Below are 20,176 nucleotides of genomic sequence, written 5' to 3'. Positions count from 1 at the left end.
CCCTTACAGACAACACCAGTGCTCATCCCAAGTGCATTCCTTAATTCCCATCACTATTTAATGTATCTGCCAACTCCCTTCCCCTCTGGTAACCATCAGTTCATTCTCTATAGTGATGAGTCTGATATCCTGTTTCTTAATAAGTTAGTTACAAGGTTCTTCCACCTTTAAATACTCAAGAAATTAGTATATTCAAGTACTTTAATAGACAGTGGTCCTGTTATTTATAAGCAGAAAGATGGAATGTTAAATATCTCCCATTAAATGCAGCACTAAGAGTAGGTTCATATTTTATACATAAGATAGACAGTACCAGTTTTTTTTTTTTTTTTTTTTTAAGTACTCTCTATGCCCAAAGTGGGGCTCAAACTCAAGGCTCTGAAATCAAAACTTACATCTACCAACTGAGCCAGCCAGGCACCCTTTCGCAGCTTAACTTAATATGCCCTATTAACCCCCAATTTTTTGTATATGAAATAGAACTTCTATTTTCCATGGTGTCTAAAAAAGTCTTTCCTAACTCATTGAATAGAATTTTCCCAAAGAGAAAAATTCAAAATTCACAATTAATTTTGTTTGTAAACGATTTTAGATTTCAAACAACATTTATATGTTGCCTGAAAAATTCAGTTACCTGGGAAAAAAACATGAAGCTTTACTGTGAGAACAGAAAAATACTTTAAAAATTTAATTCATAGAAAGGGAAGAAAGCTCAAAATACAATGTATTAATTTCTGTATGATACATATTTGTATACTGACAAATGATGATGTAAGCAAAGCTACTAAAAATAATATAAAGGAATTGAAAGAAATCTGAAGGGCTGGTATTAGGCAGTATTTAAGGTTTGCTTAGGAGGCAGAAGCAACGTTTTTACTACTAGAAGATTCAAGCAGTTAGATGGGTAGACTTTACTAAATATTTAGGTCTCTTCAACTTTATTTTTTTAAAAGATTTTATTTATTAATTTGACAGACAGAGATCATAAGCAGGCAGAAAGGCAGGCAGGGGTGGGGGTGAAGCGGGCTCCCTCTTGAGCAGAAAGCCCGATGCGGGGCTCAATCCCAGGACCCTGAGATCATGATGTGAGCTGAAGGTATAGGCTTAACCCACTGAGTCACCCAGGCGCCCCAAACTTTTCTATTCTACATGATTCTTGGAATTTTATTAGGCAAAAACCTGATAAGCACTTATGACGACAAGAAGAAAAGAGGGAAAATATACTAGGACCTCTGATTTATTCCAAAATAACTGACCAGGGGAGAGGAGGCCAGAGGCGAGTTGTGAGGTAAGAGGATTATGAATGAAGTAAGAGTAGCTAGATGATAGGTCTGTGGGAGTTCACTGTTAATGCTTTATTTACTTCTGTAGCAGAATAAACCAAAATATCCTTACCCTGAAAGCTACAGCAATTAAATAATCTTGGTCACTACCTCTAACAACATTAAGAATGGTTTTACTTAAAACAATACCAACAAAATAAATGGGTAGTAATAACTGAGAGGTTAAGCAGAATGAATTAATCATGGTATAATAATCTCTAAGCTGGCCACACATATAATACGTATTTGGAATATATGGACATAATAAAAGTGTTAATGAGTTTGATGATGTCACAGTAATAAGCTATATATTAACTAATTATTGGTTATTTTAAAAGGATTTTCCTTTCTTCAGTTGCTATCAACAACTCTTTCTTTCATATCTTAGCTTCTACAATACACAGAGTTATTTTAATACTTTTTGTTAAAATGTATTTCTATATAAGATCTCTATAAAAAACTTAGAATATAGAAAAGGATGATTGGGGGGGGAAATCACTAGGTCTATCTCCCGCTTTTTTTTTTTTTAATTTTATTTATTTATTTGACAGAGAGAGACACAGCGAGAGGGAACACAAGCAGGAGCAGTGGGAGAGGGAGAAGCAGGCTTCCTGCTGAGCAGGGAGCCCGACAAGGGGGATCATGACCTGAGCCAAAGGCAGATGCTTAACGACTAAGCCACCCAGGTATCCCACCTTACTTTCTTATTTTTCATTTCCCAAAGTTCACGGGTTTAATTTTTAACATATAAGATATTTGCATGTGTATGTTCAAACCATCTTCAACATTGTAATAGGCATTTCCCAGATTCTAAATTCAAGTAAAGTATTTAACATTTCTAATGTTTAGCCCGAAAAACAGTGCTATTTTCAATATTCATTTGAGTTATTAAAAAAAAAAAAAAAAGGGCGCCTGGGTGGCTCAGTGGGTTAAGCCGCTGCCTTCGGCTCAGGTCATGATCTCAGGGTCCTGGGATCGAGGCCCGCATCGGGCTCTCTGCTCAGCGGGGAGCCTGCTTCCCTCTCTCTCTATGCCTGCCTCTCTGTCTACTTGTGATCTCTCTCTGTCAAATAAATAAATAAAATCTTAAAAAAAAAAAAAAAAGTCTTGTCTGTATGTTGGATGGTTTATTTAAGCATGTTCCCCAGAAGATCAATTACTGGTTCAAAGAACATGAGTTATTAAAAACAATTAGAACCACTTCTGATTATGAAAAGTGACACATACTGTTGAGTCAGATCTGGAAAAACATATAGAAAAGCATAATGGAGTGGGGTGCCTGGGTGGCTCAGTGGGTTAAAACCTCTGCCTTCGGCTCTGGTCATGATCCCAGGGTCCTGGGCTCTCTCCTCTGCAGGAAGCCTGCTTCCTCCTCTCTCTGCCTGCCTCTCTGCCAACTTGCGATCTCTCTCTCTGTCCAATAAATAAATAAATAAATCTTTTAAAAAAAAAGAAAGAAAGAAAAGAAAAGGATAATGGAGAAGAAAATTACCTTAGTTATGTAATCTAGAAACAATTTTCTTTCTACTCTTTCACTTTGTCATGCAAATGAATACATATATTGTTTCAAACTTGGGAAAGTTCTCTAACCTTTGTGAGCCTCAACATCCTTATCTATCAAATGAGGAGGGCAGCAGTAAATGAAATCATTCCAGTGACAAGCTTAATAAAGTATCCAATACCTAAGTAAGCCTTCAAATACTATTATTCTACTGACAACTGCTTATTTATATCATCTATTTTTCTATGATCTTTGCTTTTTTTTCTTGATTTTTAAGGTTGTTTTAATAGTAAGGGCTATAACACCTATTTCTACCTTATGTTGCAATTTTTCCCAGTTTGTCATTTGTCTTTCTATATTCTCCAAGGTGCCTTAAAATTGCATGCAAACTTTTAAAAAAAAGTATAAATTATTTTCTTTGCTCATTTCTTTTAGTATTTCTATATCAAAAAACTCTTCTAATTTTGGATAGGGTCATCAAGGAAGTTCTTTCTGAAGGTAGAACACTAAAGACCAGACTAGAAAGAAATTAAGTCAGCTATACACATATTTTGGGCAAAATCATTGTAGATAAGGCCATTAAACTATTCCTTTCACTATTAAACTCATTTTCTATTTAACCATGCCAAGAACTTCCTGAACACAACTGAAGAATGGTAATATTAGTTTTCTTTTTCTGTACTATTTTATTTTGTAAGATGATCTGGGTATTCTCCATATTTATATTATGCAACAATTTAAAGTTTGAACACTTCTTCAGGTAATGGTCTACCTAAGTTTTCTGCCTTATTTAAAGCAATTTTGTTTGCAATTTTCTACAATTTAGTCCATTTTATTTGGAGATGCTAAATATAGTTATAATATAAAAATCTAAGAAATCTCTAAGTCTGAATAGAATTTTCTGAGCCAATATTCCTCTTGTATTTGTTCTTGCCGAAAGACTGCCTCTAGGAATTATATACTCAATACAAGGTTCTTTTTTCTAATACATTTGGTTGCACTGCTTATTGAAATGTATTTTTCCCTGTCATTTGATTTGAATGATTAGTTTGCTTTCTCATTTACTAATAAAACATTCAGCTTATAGATTTGATATTTGATCTCAGGTGTCTTCATGTCTCCTAAATCTAATATGTGATGCTCATTTAAACTTTTTCTTTTTTGACAAAATACTTTCTTCTAAAGGTCCAGTATTTGGGGTAGTTACTTTGGGAAGAAAGGAATAGCTATTTTTAGAGTTCCATTACATCACGCTACAAAACGCTGGGTAAGATCTGCTTTTTAAAATTTGTAGTCTCATTTTGTTGAGTAGCAACTTGGTCCTCTGAAATTATGTACATACTCTATAAAGACCTAAGAAAGTGCTGGTAATGCAACTTAATAGGTGATAATTCTTTATGTTTTTGACTAATAACCTGTCATGGAAAAATGGTTCCTCAAAACAATACTTCTAACTCTATTATTGCAAGTTTAAAAATTCTGGTTCTGTATTTTATCACATCAAGTTTATTAAGTTTTGTACCTGTGGTGTGGAATACATCTTTATCAAAATGAATTTATCTTTGCTCTTTTTTAGTGCCTTTACCTTGAGGTTAGTTTTGGCATTAATATGCATTACTGGCGATTTCTTCTATTCAATGTTTACATGACATTTTTGTTAATTATTTATTTCACTTTATATTTTGTTTAGGAGATTCCTTATAAAGAACATAAATGTCAGACACAGCCTTTACATAAGAGATTCCTATTTTTTAGTTTACTGATCATGTGGCACTGTGCAAGTCATTTAAATTCCCATAGTTTCTCTTGTTACTCCATCTAATTTTTCTATACTTCTGACATATATTAAGCACTAAACAAATAAGCAAAAAATGACAAAATTTTTATACGTTCTGGGACTAGATTTTTAAAATCTAAGTGTCTTTGCTTTCTAGTGGAAAAATTTATGTATTCACATGTTATTCAAGATCTTATTTTTAATAACCTTATTTTATAACATGTACACACTCATTTATTCATCTTGTGCTCTGATTTATTTGCTCATACCTCATATCAAATACTATAATGCAAAACACTATAGATATAATTACTTAGAAGACACTAGTAGACAATTTTTGTGGTGACAGTCTAGCTTAAAATTGCTTTTTCTTGGCAAACCATCCCACAATATACAAGAAACGTTTCTCAAAGCTCTCTTCTATCTGATCTTTCCTATGGCCAACTGATTTAAGAAGGGAATTTCCTTCTCCTAGGAGTTGTACAGTCTGGAGCATGTTAAAAAGTGCAAACTGAAGTCTAGGTGCAAGGAACTCAAGGTTGCTGAATGTCACAAAGTCATCCTTGATTTTGTCTTGGCTGTTTCCAATCTTTGAATCAGTGATTTCTTCCAGTTTCCTGCCAGTACATTCCTGTTTTGCTTAAAGTGGTCAGTCAGGGCTGGTTGCTACTGCTTATAACCAAAAGCATTTTATATGTATCAATAATCTTGAATGATCTCATTTGATTTTTTAAATCATTTGTTTAGTATTTAAGGTTTTTTAAAAAAAGATGTATTTATTTGAGAGAGTGAGAGAGAATGGCACATGCCAGGGAGAGTCAGAGGGAAAGAATCCTGAGCACACTCCCTGCTGAGTACAAAGCCCAATTTAGGGGTTCAATCTCAGGACCCTAAGATCATGACGTGAGTAGATATCAAGAGTTGGATGCTCAACGGATTGAGCCACCCAAGCGCCCCTAATAAATGAATTCTTAATGCTGATTCATTAGTCTGCATGTACAGCATATTTTTTTAAGATATCTACCAAGAAGGACATGCAGATGCTATATTTTAAATCCTTGCATTATTTTTTAACTTTACATACTTGATAACCCAACAAGGGCACAAAAATCTTTGATCAAATGTTTTCTTCCCAAAACCTATAGATAATGCTTCATACTGTTATACTAACATTGAGATGCCCAGGGAAACTGCAAATTGTCAGTTGACAGCTATGCATTTTTAAAGTTCCACAGGTAATTATTTTGCTTGGGAACCACTGCCATAAACTGTAGTGCTCAACTGATATGGGTTGAATCTTTTAATGTTGATTCACTAGCCCTGAGTGAACTGTGTTTCTCTTTTTACTTTTTACAGTTTGTTTAGATGTTCAGTTATTGTCTACAGCGAAGATTTTTGCGTGTACTCACTGACATCATAAGCAGAAGTATGAGCCTTTATGTCATATAAAATTTTAATTTTCTGTGTATTATGATGTTTTGACATCTTTTTTTTTTTAAAGGTTTTGTTTATTTATTTAACAGACAGAGATTATATATAGGCAGAGAGGCAGGCAGAGAGAGAGGAGGAAGCAGGCTCCCTACTGAGCAGAGAGCCCGATGCGGGGCTCGATCCCAGGACCCTGAGATCATGACCTGAGCCGAAGGCAGGAGGTCAACCCACTGAGCTACCCAGGAGCCCCTGATGTTTTGACATCTTAAAACCTTTCTGGCTGGTTAAAGGCTGGCTCTTATGGGGCCAGCCAATTAGCTAGAATGCAAACTGACCAATCCAGAGCCAAACCACTTCTATCTGGCTTGTGCACCCCAAAAAGCAGTATTCCTTTGCCTTAATCATCATCCTTTGCTGAGAGACCATACCTACAGCCCATCGCCCACTGAAATTATTCAAACTAGTCAATCCTAAGCCATTTGCCCCGTCATGCCTTTCCTTTCCTATGGAAACCTCAATAAAGGCTGTGGCCTAAGCACCCTCCTTGCTCTTATTTTTTTGCCTCCTCACCACATTTGTGCTTTTTTCCATGTGGCTATCAGTGGTATGCCCCCTGTCTCTAATACCTATGAGTATACTACACTTTGTTTTTCTGAGACTCTCTCCTGGGTCTCCTCTTACACCTGCACCCGACTGACCATATCATAAAAGAACACAAAACAACCCTCCCACATCTTTCCTAACTATTAACTTTAAATATTGTTGGTGGCTGAAGTAATAATTCCAAGCTGAAAACAATCCAAGTTCCTTAACAGCAGAAAAAAAAAAATAAACTACAGTATATTGATATGATGGAATATTATCCTGCCATGAAAACAATCAATCATATACAGAATGTTGCATGAACAAAGATATACCAAAAAGTATGCATTGCATGATTCCATTTACATAAGGTATGAAAACAGACATACTGTCTTAAGTCAAGGAAGTTGTTATTCTTTCAAGAGGAGATTGGGCAGGGACAGGAAGAGTGCATGAGAGACTTTCTGTGGGATCGATCATGTTCTATACCTTAATACAGGGGCAGCGCTCATTTTGTGAAAATCTACCAAGCTGTGTGTTTATGAAGTGTACACTTTTCTATATGTATATTCTAAAGTTAAGAAAACAGGGTATATAGATACAAGAGAACATTATTCAGCCTAAAAAGAAAAGAAATTCTGACATATGCTACAACATGGATGCACCTGGGAGCCATTATGCTCAGCAAAATAAGCCAGTCATAAAAGGACAAATACTTTATGACTCCACTTTTAAGAGGTGCTTATTAGAGTAGTCAATAATTTTTTTAAAGTTAACAATGACAACAAACTACTTTCTTGCTACAAAAGTAGATACCCAAGCATATTAGAACTATATAAAAGAGCAGACTCTAAGTTATAGCCTTGTAGGGGACCTCCTATAAGGTATCTGCACTTCAGAGCACAGATGTAGAGGCAATTACACTGGCTGCCTAGAAACAAGGGGACAGGCCTGCAGAAGGCAAATTGGGGGAGGGAATCACATGTCATGCACTCTAAAATTAAAGTTTTTAGTTGTAATCTAGACAGCTACCAATTTTAATATAAAAAGAAGTATGATGATGTGATGAAATACTAAACCATTCGATAAGGACAGTATTTTCTTTAAGATAAGAAGAATGAAAAAGAAGGAAAATCTACTTCTATATAATCCCAAACTACCTGATACAAGAGAGTTCAAAGTATTGGACAAAAACATTATATTCATATTTTTACTGGTTAATTTTTCATGTAAGAGTATCAATACATAAGCCCCAGACAAAGGACTGAAATCAAATGAGAAATTTTATTTAATTAGTTCAACCTACCTATTTGTTCCCCTAAGACCAGGCACTGTTTTGGTATTGGAGCTCCAAATACCATTCCCCGAAGTTTATCCATTGGAGGAGCTTTATTCTGAAGGCCCCCAAACTTTCCGTTACTTCGAATGCGATCTCCATCTCTGGTGAGCAGTGTAGGACAGTGTGTAATTTTAACAACCTATTGTAAGCAAATGAATATTAATTAGTGAGCCTATAAAATGTATTTCAGTTGTTCTAAGAAAGGGGAAATCACTTAAGGGTTTAGAGGTTAGAAATGACATGATCATGCTAGTACGTTCAAAAATAAGCTAGTGAAAATGTAAGATGAACTGGGGTAAAAACCCAGAGGCAGTGAGATGAATTAGATTACTTCTTAAGTGTCAGCCTAAACTGGAATAGTGACAATGCAAATGGAAACAGTCAAACTGATGGCTTAATTGGTAAGACGAAGGAAGAGAGAAGCCAAAGAGCTCCCTGCTCTGAAAATCAGGCAGTATCAAGGCAGTATCATTCTCTCAGTTTCCTTCTATTAGATAGATAAAAGTTTTCCAGATGCCCAAAGGAAAGCAGAAAGAGAATATGAGCCTAAAGAAGACAGATGGAAAAGTACAGGGCTGAATCTTTAGAGGATAATACTAAAATTTCAACTATGGGAAGAAAAAAGAGCTAGTAACATCATAGTTGGGAGAACTAGAATTATGTAGTAAAGCCTAAGTCATGGAATGGGAAGTAGGAAGGGTCAGGAAAGAATTAGATGCTTCAGAGAAGTCAAAGAATAAAAGAAAGGCATTGGATTTAGTATTTCATGATCTTTAAGAATGGCCTTCCAAAAAAGGTTTAGGAAATAGACAAAAATAAAATGTAGAACGAGAGAAGTAGAATTCAAGTAAGATCTTATCACTACTCAAACTGTTAATACACACCACACTGAATGTTGGGAGAGCTGGGGAGAAAGGTCTTCTTGTACTAATCTTTTCTGGGACAGCACATCTCAAAGGAAATGTAGTTAAGTATTAAAAAGCTTAACATTTTGCATGACCCAGCAATTCACTTCTAAGAATTTATTCTGAAGGAAAATCACAGATGTGAACAATGTGCACTCATTGCTTTAATAAAAGATATGAATATTGCATGTCTCAACATGTTATATAAATTAGGATACATCCACACAATGAAACAGAACATATACATTAAAAAATGACTGAAGAACACAATTTAATAATATGTAAAAATACCTAATTCAATCTAATACTGGGGTTAGTCTCTGAATTATAAAAATAAAAATATTAAATTTGATTTTTTAAAATGAAAAATAGTAGTAAATGAAAAAATAAAATCATGACTAGTATTTATTATTTTATTTATATATTATTTTAATATAATTTCAAGGTACTTTACAAATGTTTTCCCACTGAAGTGGATACTTTTTAAAAAATTTAAATAAAGGGGTTCCTGGCTTGCTCAGTCAGTAAAGCATGGGACTCCTGATCTTGCAGTTTGAAGTTTGAGCCCCATGTTGGGTGCAGAGATTACTTAAAAATAAAAAAATCTTAAAAAGAAAATTTAAATGCAATAAGATGCCTATTTGAAAAAAATCTGTGGTGAACTCTTTGGTGAAATCAATCTTTTTGTTTTACTATAATTTTGTTTTTCTACAAACAATCACATCTTATTTTAGTTTTGTTTTGGATTTATATGTTTCTTAAAAGAGAACATTAAAAATGCAAAGTGGAGTCATGTACTATCCATTTATCAGGACTCAGGCAAATGTTTTTAAGCATCTGATACCTTCTTAAATAACAAACATACTCAAATTTATTTTCTGACTTGTCCATTCTCTTGTTAACAGATGAATTACAAGCCTCCAATAAAAAGGAGAGTTTGGCTCCCTTCTACAACAATTCTGAAAATATTATTCATGGATAGTTTCAACTTTCAAAGTATCCTTCATGGATAGTTTCAACTCTCATGGTTAGTTTCAACTCTCAAAGTATCCTTTGATCTCATGGTTCTACACCTCGAAGCACTCAAGAGGACAAAAAAAGTAATGACAGCTTTTGCAAATTCAGCCTACAGGTCTGGGAAATACCTATTCAAAACGGCTGTGGACTAAGAGGTGGTGGCATAAACTATGGAGCTGACAGGCTGAAGTAGTATATATATGAAGTATTCAGGAAGAGAAAACAGTACCCAACACTAGCAAAAATAAAGTTACAAAGGGATGCCATAAAAGCCTTTTCTCAGAAAAGCTTTAGAAAAGTACTTAACTGGTGGAATGATAAGACTTGATTCAAAACTTAGGAAGGAAAGCAATCATTATTTGCTACACAATTCTGAGGAACAAATACTGTCCCAGCTTTTGTCACATACACTCTATTACATTCTTGTTTACTTATTTATTTTTTTAAAAGGCTTATTAATTTTAGAGACAGAGGTAGAGAAGAAGAAAAGGTTTATTAATTTATTTTAGAGACAGAGGCAGAGAAGATCTAGCGAGGGCAGAGAGGAGCCAAGGGAGAGAATCCTCAAGCTGACTTCATGCTGACTGTGGAACCTGATGTGAGGCTTGATCCCATGATCCCTGAGACCATGACTGGAGCTGAAATCAAGAGCTGGCAACTTAACTGACTGAGCCATCCAGGTGCCCCTACATTTCTTTTTTAAAGCTATGGATGGATTGGTTGGTGTTTTTTCATCAATTCTAACAAGTTTTCACCTATTAGATTCTTCAGATACTACCTTATGATCCTTTTCTCCCTCCACTCTAGTAGTCTGATTAGATTTTATTTTCTATTTGAGGTTTTCACATTCTGTCCTTCAGAACTCTCAACCTCCTCCTTTTCTTACTTTCCCTCTCTCTGGGCTGCAGTCTGAACAATTTTTCTGATCTACCTTCCAATTCACTAATTCTCTCTTAAGCTATTTAACCTTCCCAGTGAGCGTCTTATTTTTTTTTTATGGATATTTTCTAGTTTTAGAAGCTCTATTTATCTTTTCAAGTCAACTTGGTCTTTTCTCATTTTCAATACTTTTCTTGAACTGCATTAAACATACTTAAAAATAATGGCTCTTATGTTCAATATGGGAATTATTTTAGGTATAAGATAAAGATGAATTCTTCCACATATAATCTGTGTTTCCTCCAATCAGGTATCTAAGGACACTACCAGTCTAGCACCATGTGAAACCAAATGTTTACCTTGAAATTTTTCAGACCCCCCAAGTAATATGAATGCAGGTTGCAAACAGACAAAGGCCAATTTACTGATATTGATGAATGCTTTAGGAAACCAATTTATTGATATTGATGATTTTTCCCCTTTTCCTCCTAGCACCAAGGTTCAAAAGAGGAAATTTTCCTGCAATCTCCAGGGGCACTTGGGAGCTGAAATGGAAATGGCAGAGGTTTTGTTCAACTTACACTAAAGTTTAGCCCTTTGGGTGATCCAGTTTACTGGGAAAGGGATCTTTTATCAGATTCCCCACTCTGGTTAAAGCCCTGGGTTTTGTCTCCTACCTTCTGAGCCTTTCAAAGGAATGACAACTGATGCTCAATTTCAATTAGTTTGACAAATGTTTTCTAACCAAAACCCGGCTTTAGTGTTCTACTTACCTCTCTCAGTTCGACCATCACTTAGAAACCTTATCTTTTTGTAGACATTAAGATCCATATCTTACCATTACATAGCCAGAAATAGCCTTTCAGTTCATCTCTGCATGAATTTCCTGAGTTGTCTAGTCCATCTCTGTATAACACTCAGTGCCTGGTACTGTGCCTAATAGTGTGCTGGAGCCAGCGAATACTGGACCACAGTGAGAGCCTACTCTCCCAAACACCTCATTCAATGGCTGCATATAGGCAGGAGGAAATCAGCTGTGATAGGAAGACTTACACCTTGGGCAAAAGCTACAAATCAGGTTCGCACCACCCCATTCACTGGAGAGCCAATTTTCAACATGTAAATAGCACCCACTGTGTCTCAGTCAAGTGTTCAAATACTGACCGAACTAAGTAGGATCTTCTAGATATTATTCAATTTGTTAATCCTATCCTCACTAGTGAGATTTTCATCCTCTCCTAACAGATCCCATGTTGTCATGACATTTAATGGGTAAGGTTTCTATTCCATAATTCAGACATATAAATATGCTAATCACTACCAGAATATAGCAGCTTCTCTATCTACAACTGTTTTCTGGCATAGCACATTATAGCCATTATTAGGTTCCCATGGAAACACTCATGAAGATGCCAAATACTACTCCTCAATTAGGTATATTATTTGCAATAATCTCACAAATTTAGCTCTTCTAAATCAGGGCAAATTTATTTCTTCCTCTTAGTTAGGTCCAAAGAAAACCTTCTCTGACAGTTCTAGTTCCACCATAAGTTGGTGTGATTTGGTACAGATTCTTTATTTTGAGCTTAAAGTTTCTCATTTAGAAAGTGAGAGTATATTATCTCTAAAGTATCCAAGATTCTAGAACACACTATTTATAGAAACTGGCTCATACTTTAAACTGGTCTCTGTCTTCTCTTACATAACGACAAACATTCTTACTCACTTTCAGTTAATTTGCAAGCCTATGTTTTTCACACGTTTATCACCTAGTAATTCCAAGCTCCTAACACTACACTTATTAAATGTAATACTTCTTATGTATTAAAGAATTCAAGAACCCTGGATCTCAGATAGAGAGATAACGTTCCTTTACTGAAATTTTACCATATTCCAGACTCTTTGCTTAATGCTTTATATGTATTATTTTATTCAACCTCTAGAACAGCCCTCTAAAAGTCTCCCCCTTTGGAGTAGATTTCTTTTTTTATAAGTAGTACAGAAGTGATAACCCTTAGTATATCCAACAGTATACAACATATTTTTCCAGTCTGTTTAAAGTACATAAACTCATATATTTTTAAGTTAAAAATTTTATAGGTTACACATAATGTTACATTACTTTCTGTTATATCACAATATAGTGATCCCACATCTCTGTAGATTATGCTATGCTCACCACAAGTGTAGCTAACATCTGTTACCACACATAACTATCATAGTATAAGTGATAGTATATAGTATATTTCCTATGCTGTGTCTTTTATTCTCATGACTTATTCAGTCCATAAATGAAAGTGTGTATTTCCCACTTCTCTTCATCCATTTTGCCTGTCCCCTCCCCACCATCTTATACACAATTTTGAAACTTTTCAAAAAATGTATTTTGTACACCTTCCTAGTTAGAAAACAGAAATTCATTATATGCTTTTTAAACAGTAACATAAACTCTACTGTATAAATTACTACAATGGAGTTGTCCAATCCTAAATGATGAACATTTAAGACTATTTCCAAAGTTTCCCATTATAAATTCTTTTACTACACTGATATTCTTACATATATCTCCACATACTTGTTGGAGTGTGTCTGTAAGATAAACTATTTCAGTACCTTGTGATGGTATAGAGATGGCTGCAAATTCGTTGCTCCTTCTCCCATGGGGAAGAGAGAGTGTATTCCCACCTCTCCACATACTCTTTGGATCTGGGGTAGCCAGATTTTGAACTGTGAAATTTACTTTTCCACGGCTAGGATGTGAGAGACCTGCAGCTTCTGTCTTAACTGCTTGGAACACCCCTTCTTAAAAACCAGATGCCATCGAAAAAGCCTAAGCAGTGACAAGTAGAGACTCACATGGAAAGATCTCAAGTTGGTCAGCTTATAGCTCCAACTGAGTGCCTAGGTAGCAGCCAATATCAACTGGTCAGTAGGAATGGGAGATAAACAAAAATGGGAACTAATTGCAAGGAAATTAATAATAATAAAGGAAATAAAAAGAATTTTGAGGAAATATTTCTATGTCTGAATGTGCAGGGTGATTTTCATCTCCAGCCTGTTCAGTGACCCAAATGTTCTTGAAAAAGAAATGGAGAGTCTCAGAACTAAGATAAATCCCACTGCCCAGCCAGTAAAATGTCAAATCAAATCAAGGATGTCTCTTTGTTAAGACCTCAGATTTAAGGCACTATTTCCTAGATCCTCTTAGGTAGACAAAAGCTTCTAAAAAAAATTCCTAATGGCACTATACCACAGCCCCCTGGGGAGGGGATGTGTGTGTGAGAACAGTAGCCCTGAGTCTGAGTCTCTGGCTAGACTCAGCTGAATTCCCAGAAAGTAACTGGTACCAACTGACAGCTGTGTGAGTGAGGCACTTTGGAGTTTCCACCATCCCAAGCGTAACTAGCCAACACTGCAACTAGCTAACACTACTTGGAGACAACCACAGAGACCTAAGAACTAAGATTTTGTTATCGTTTATAGCCAGTAACTTTTGTGGTGTTCGCTAGGCAGCAATAGATAACTGAAACACTTACATCACAAACTGCTCTTCAAAGTAGTTATGGATTAAATTTTGTCCCTCAAAATTCCCATGTTGAAGTCCTAACCCCTCAGTTCCTCCAATTGTGACCTTATTTATAGATAGTGTCTTTACAGAAGTAATCAAATTAAAATGAAGTCATTAAGTTAGGCCCTAATCTAACAAGTGGTATCTAATCTAACAAGGAGACCTGGAGAGGCATACATGTGAACAGACACAAGGAGAAGATGCCCATCCACAATCCAAAGAGAGGCCTAGAACAAATCCTTGCCTCATAGCCCTCACAAAGAATCAACCCAGCCCAGACCTTGAATTTGGATTTCAAGGCTCTGGAAATACGAGGCCATCAATTTCTATTATTTAAGCTACTTAGTCTGTGGTACTCTGTCATAGCAGCCCTAACAACTAATAAGTAAGGGTTATACCAAACTACATTTCCACAATATTATCTGAGAATAATCTTTTTCCAATAACATCAACAAAAGCAGATCAACTGGCCTGGAGTTTTAGATAATTTCAAATCCCAAAAACATGTCTCATTTAAATTTTTTCTGGGCCCATTCATTCCCATATTGTGCCCAGTTTTATAGTGCTTGTCAATCTGTAGGATGTAAATTGGTTTTGACAAGGTTAGTCATCTGAATATTATCATAAAATTATTTCAAAATAGGGCCTGAACTTGTTAAACTTTAAAAATACATATTAAAATTAGAGCTACAAAATAAAAAAAAAAATTCAAATACATACCTCTTTTCTATAATGATTGGCAGCATCCAAATTATCCAAAATAATGGTGTCTCCTAACAGCATACCAAACACTAAAAAATACAATAAATTTAAAAAATTATGACATCTTCTTTGGTCATATTAAAATATTAACATATTACAAAATTTTCTTAGAATGGTAACATTAGAATTTTATTTCAATACTTTTCTCTAACAAGAAAAAATAAGAGATTAAAATATCAATAAAACTATAACATAAAATAAATAAGAACATAAATTTCCATAACCAGTAATTTGCATATTTGGATTGTAAGTGTAACATCTGTATTAGAAAGTCATCATAATTTCCTTTACCTGTTTCACAATGCTCTACATTATCTGGAAATGTTAACAAATCTCGAGCAAAGACTGGATCTCCAATGGGTTTAAAATACAATCTTCCGTTTCGGTAATGAGGTAGAGGTCTGAATGAAAAGAAATTTTAAAAATATATTAAAACAAATATATATATATATTTTTAAAGATTTTATTTATTTATTTGACAGATGGAGATAACAAGTAGGCAGAGAGGCAGGCAGAGAGGGAGGAGGAAGCAGGCTTCCTGCTGAGCAGAGAGCCCAATGTGGGGCTCGATCCCAGGACCCTGGGATCATGACCTGAGCCAAAGGCAGAGGCTCTAACCCACTGAGCCACCCAGGCACCCCTAAAACAAATATATATTTCTAATTAAAAAATCAATTACCCATCCATAAGTAACACTCTTAAATGATTAACTATTATGCCCTTCAAAATGAGAATATTTACTATATAAGAATACCTACCTGGTTTTATCTGTCCTACTAAAATCAAACTAACTGCTGTTGAGTTTGACAAGGGAAAAAAGAAAAGCAGCCTCTAAAGCTGGCCCTAAATGCGGGTGCCAATAAAATGACTACCTCATGTGGAGAGTGGCCCTAGCATGGACAGGGACGAGGCAAGCAAGGTCAACACAGAGACCCATGTGAGGGAAGTAAATGAGGTACTCTGGCTCCCTGTCCCTTCCCACAGAATATAGAATGACAACTGAAGCCTAGAGACAACAGTGGGTTTCAAGAGGCGGCGGCCGACTAGTGTGTCACAACGTTTCCCTTCCACATGGCGGAGCTTTTCCCACACCTTGAAAATAGGGGTGCTAGAGGGTAAGGGTGGCTCCAGGAGCCAGTTAACTCAATCCCACTAAGAGCCACAATACCCGGAACAGAAAGGATAACTAGTTTCTAGTGCAAACATTAGCACTAAATACCAAATCCAGACTTTCCCTAAATCAAAGATATTTAACTTGGTCTTCATGGATTCAACTGATAAAAGAAGCCCTCCTAAAGTGAAAAATTATTACAAAAAAAGTATTACTCTTAATGAACACAGCAATTATGATCTGACTGGATTTCCTGTGTTGTTTAAAATGGGTAGTGACCAGTAGCAGGTGGGAGATTTTAGAAGCATAAATATTTGAGTTCAAATTCTGGTTATTCCCTCAAACTATTTTTAGATTACAAAACGATATACATGTTAGTTTACTAACACAGTAGACTCTTTAATATATTAGAGTTCCTTTTCTCCTTAAGTCCCTACCCACCTATAAAACTTTAAGAGTCTGAGAAAATTATCAATTAATACTGTTCTACATTTTATTTTTTTGTTTTGTTAACCATTTCCTTTCAGTCTTTAAAGGTCAAAATCAGACTATACATAAAATACTTTTAAATTTGGATAAAAAATGCCTAATTGGTTTGCATGCTTATTCCCTAAAAACATTTTAAAAAGTGAATGAGGAAATAATTACTTAAAGAAACCAGATTTATATTAAAATAAGAAAACATTCTAACTAGATAGTCTCTTACATTTCAACTTACTAGCAGTTCCTTCTCTACCTAAATGATGACAGCTTACTTCCCAGGATATAAACGGGAAAAAACACATGCATCTATACTCTTACTCCAATTAAAGGAGTTTCATATTTCATCAATGATACAGATCTCTTTCCCATTGTAAAAGCCAAAAATTTGCTTTGGGTTTGTATGTGCCTGTGTTAACTTTGTATACAAATAACATTTACTTGGCAAATTAAAACACAGCCAGCATATATGAGTAAATACACTGAAATACCCACCTTAATGAAGTACACACATTTGTAATGAAGATAAAAATAATATAGATAATTTGACTCACTGCTCAGTTTTAAGCATCTTTTATAGAAACCATTTTATTATCTTTTTAAAAATTAACATATAATGTATTATTAGCCCCAGGAGTACAGGTCTGTGAATCGTTAGGCTTAGACAGTTCCCAGCACTCACCATAGCATATACCCTCCCCAATGTCCATAACCGAACCACCCTCTCCTTACTCCCCTCCCCCCGGCAACCCTCAGTTTGTTTTGTGAGATTAAGAGTCTCTCATAGTTTGTCTCCTTCCCAATCCCATCCCATTTTTTCCTTCTCTACATCCCAAACCCCCCACTTTGCCTCTCAAATTCCTCGTATCAGGGAGATCATATAATTGTCTTTCTCTGACTGACTTATTTCACTCAGCATAATACCGTCTATGTCGTTGCAAATGGCAAGATTTCCTTTCTTTTGATGGCTGCATAGTATTCCATTGTATATACAGACCATATCTTCTTTACCCATTTATCTGTTGATGGACAGCTAGGTTTGGTTATTGTGGACATTGCTGCTATAAACATTTGGGTGCACATGCCCCTTCGGATCACTACATTCATATCTTTAGGGTAAATACCCAGTAGTGCGATTGCTGGGTCATAGGGTAGCTCTATTTTCAACTTTCTGAGGAACCTCCATGCTGTTTTCCAGAGTGGCTGCACCACCTTGCATTCCCACCAACAGTGCAGGAGGGTTCCCCTTTATAGAAGCCATTTTAAAATTAAGCACTTTGTTAACAGACGACATACAAATGGCTAACAGACAACATGAAAAAATGCTCAACATCACTAGCCATCAGGGAAATACAAATCAAAACCACAACGAGATACCACCTTACACCAGTTGGAATGGCAAAAATTAACAAAACAGGAAACAACAAATGTTGGTGAGAATCTAGAGAAAGGGGAACCCTCTTACACTACTGATGAGAATGCATGCTGGTAGCCACTCCAGAAAACAGTATGGAGATTCCTCAATATATTTAAAAATAGAGCTACACTATGACCCAGCAATTACAGTACTAGGTATTTACCCCAAAGACAGAGATGTAGTGAAAAGAAGGGACACATGCACCCCAATGTTCATAGCAGCAGCTAGCCAAACTGTGGAAAGAGCAGAGATGCCCTTCAACAGATGAATGGATAAATGAAGATGTGGTCCATATCTACAACGGAATATTACTTAGCCATCAGACAGGATGAATACCCACCATTTGCATCAACATGGATGGGACTGGAAGGAATTATGCTAAGTGAAGTAAGTCAAGCAGAGAAAGACAATTATCATACGGTTTCACTCATATGTGGAACAGAAGGAATAGCATGGAGGACCGTAGGGGAAGGGAGGGAAATCTGAAGGGGGAGAAATCAGACAGGGAAATGAACCATGAAAGACTGTGGAACCCGGGAAACAAACTGAGGGTTTCAGAGGGGAAGGGTGTGGAAGGATTAGCAAACAGGAGTGATGGGCATTAAGGAGGGCATGTGTTGTGATGAGCACTGGGTGTTATATGTAACTAATAAATCACTGAATACTGTATCAAAAAATAATGATGTACTATATGCTGGCTAACTGAACACAATAAAAATAAATTTTAAAAAAAGAAAAAGATATTTCAGAAAAAAATTACTCCCACTTTTTTTCCTAACCTTTTCCAATCTGGAAGAGTCTTCTTATAAATAGAATCCAGGGGCAACACCTGCTGACGACCTTGGGTTTCATCATAGATACGACGTGCGGCATCAGTGGTCAGAGTGACAACACAGTCCATGTCACTTGCCAGATGCCAAGAAATAACCATTGCAGCTCTATCATCTTCAATTTGTGCCAGGTGTGCAATCTATAAGCCATTTTTAAAAATCAAGTAAAAAACTTTTATATATATAAAAATTTGATATTAAGTATCTTAAAAGCCCACATCTAAACAGCAAAAACTTTTCTGAAATACATGAATTAACAAGAAATTCTCAAGCTGTAGAAACATACTGGCTTGAATAGTAAACGTCTATTCTGCTATTAAATTTTGGAAAAACTCTTCTACAAATTAAACTCCTGTAAATTTTAGAAATGAGCATGTAAAAATATTTAGAATGTTATCGGCTAGTTGATGATGTATATTTTTCATAGTTGAGAGGTCTACTATTGAACTATGTCTTAATTGATAAAGTAACCATAAAATACATTTAAATAATATACACATACAATAGACAGAAGATTAAGATTCAATTAAAAATACAGTTATATATCATACCTTTCTAAATAGATATCTTACTCCAATATTACAGTATTTCTTTCCAAAAACAAATGACAAATAAGAACCATATTCTGCTTGTAAGAACACACAGAAACTCAGGGTGGGCAGCCACTCTCCTATTTACAAATACTTTAGTCACAAGCATTCTTTATTTTTTTTTTTTAAAGATTTTATTTATTTATTTGACAGAGATCAGAAGCAGGCTCCCTGCTGAGCAGAGAACCCCATGTGGGGCTTGATCCCAGGACCCTGAGATCATGACCAGGACCCTGAGATCATAACCTAAGCAGAGGCTTAACCCGCTGAGCCCACCCAGGTGCCCCGGTCACAAGCATTCTTGCTCAAAGTCTAACAAGATTGAAATTTTGAGGCCAATCAAAACCTCATTTACTATACTGGTATAGTTACATTTATCCTTTATTTTTAACTGTCCATTTTGCAAAAACCTGCCCTAGCAATGAAAATATGTCACTGTTGGAAACATCACAATGTCTACTCTTGTATTTCAATTATCTAAATGTTAGTGGAATAAAGGTAAAAAGAGAGACAAGCAAAGAAACTAGTACATGTAAATTAAGATGAAAAAAGTGTTCCAGCAGAGGAAGGATTAAAAGAGGCAAATCAAAGTGATTGATCTCATTTTACATGTGACCACAAGTGCTAGGACATTTATCCCCTTTGTGGTTGTTCACAAGTACACC

General features: G+C 35.6%; 1 protein-coding gene across 4 annotated transcripts in view; it reads right to left on the bottom strand.

Annotated features, from left to right (window-relative positions):
• Positions 1-20,176, bottom strand: part of SMCHD1 (structural maintenance of chromosomes flexible hinge domain containing 1) — a 146,862-nt gene that overhangs the window by 12,993 nt on the left and 113,693 nt on the right. For 3 of the 4 annotated variants that reach the window (XM_032309219.1, XM_032309220.1, XM_032309221.1), the window contains 4 exons: positions 18,871-19,061; positions 15,375-15,484; positions 15,042-15,112; positions 7,920-8,091 (listed from right to left, as the gene is read on the bottom strand). In XM_032309219.1, coding sequence (XP_032165110.1) covers positions 7,920-8,091; positions 15,042-15,112; positions 15,375-15,484; positions 18,871-19,061 — 544 coding nt within the window. Of the gene's footprint in view, positions 1-7,919; positions 8,092-15,041; positions 15,113-15,374; positions 15,485-18,870; positions 19,062-20,176 lie in introns of those variants that run through there. The other variant, XR_004277866.1, reaches the window with a different exon arrangement.

Source organism: Mustela erminea, chromosome 13 (genome assembly GCF_009829155.1).
Source record: "Mustela erminea isolate mMusErm1 chromosome 13, mMusErm1.Pri, whole genome shotgun sequence".
In the NCBI taxonomy this organism is placed as follows: Eukaryota; Metazoa; Chordata; class Mammalia; order Carnivora; family Mustelidae; genus Mustela; species Mustela erminea.
The sequence above is the reverse complement of the archived record's forward strand: the minus strand, read 5'-3'. Positions and strand labels throughout refer to the sequence as shown.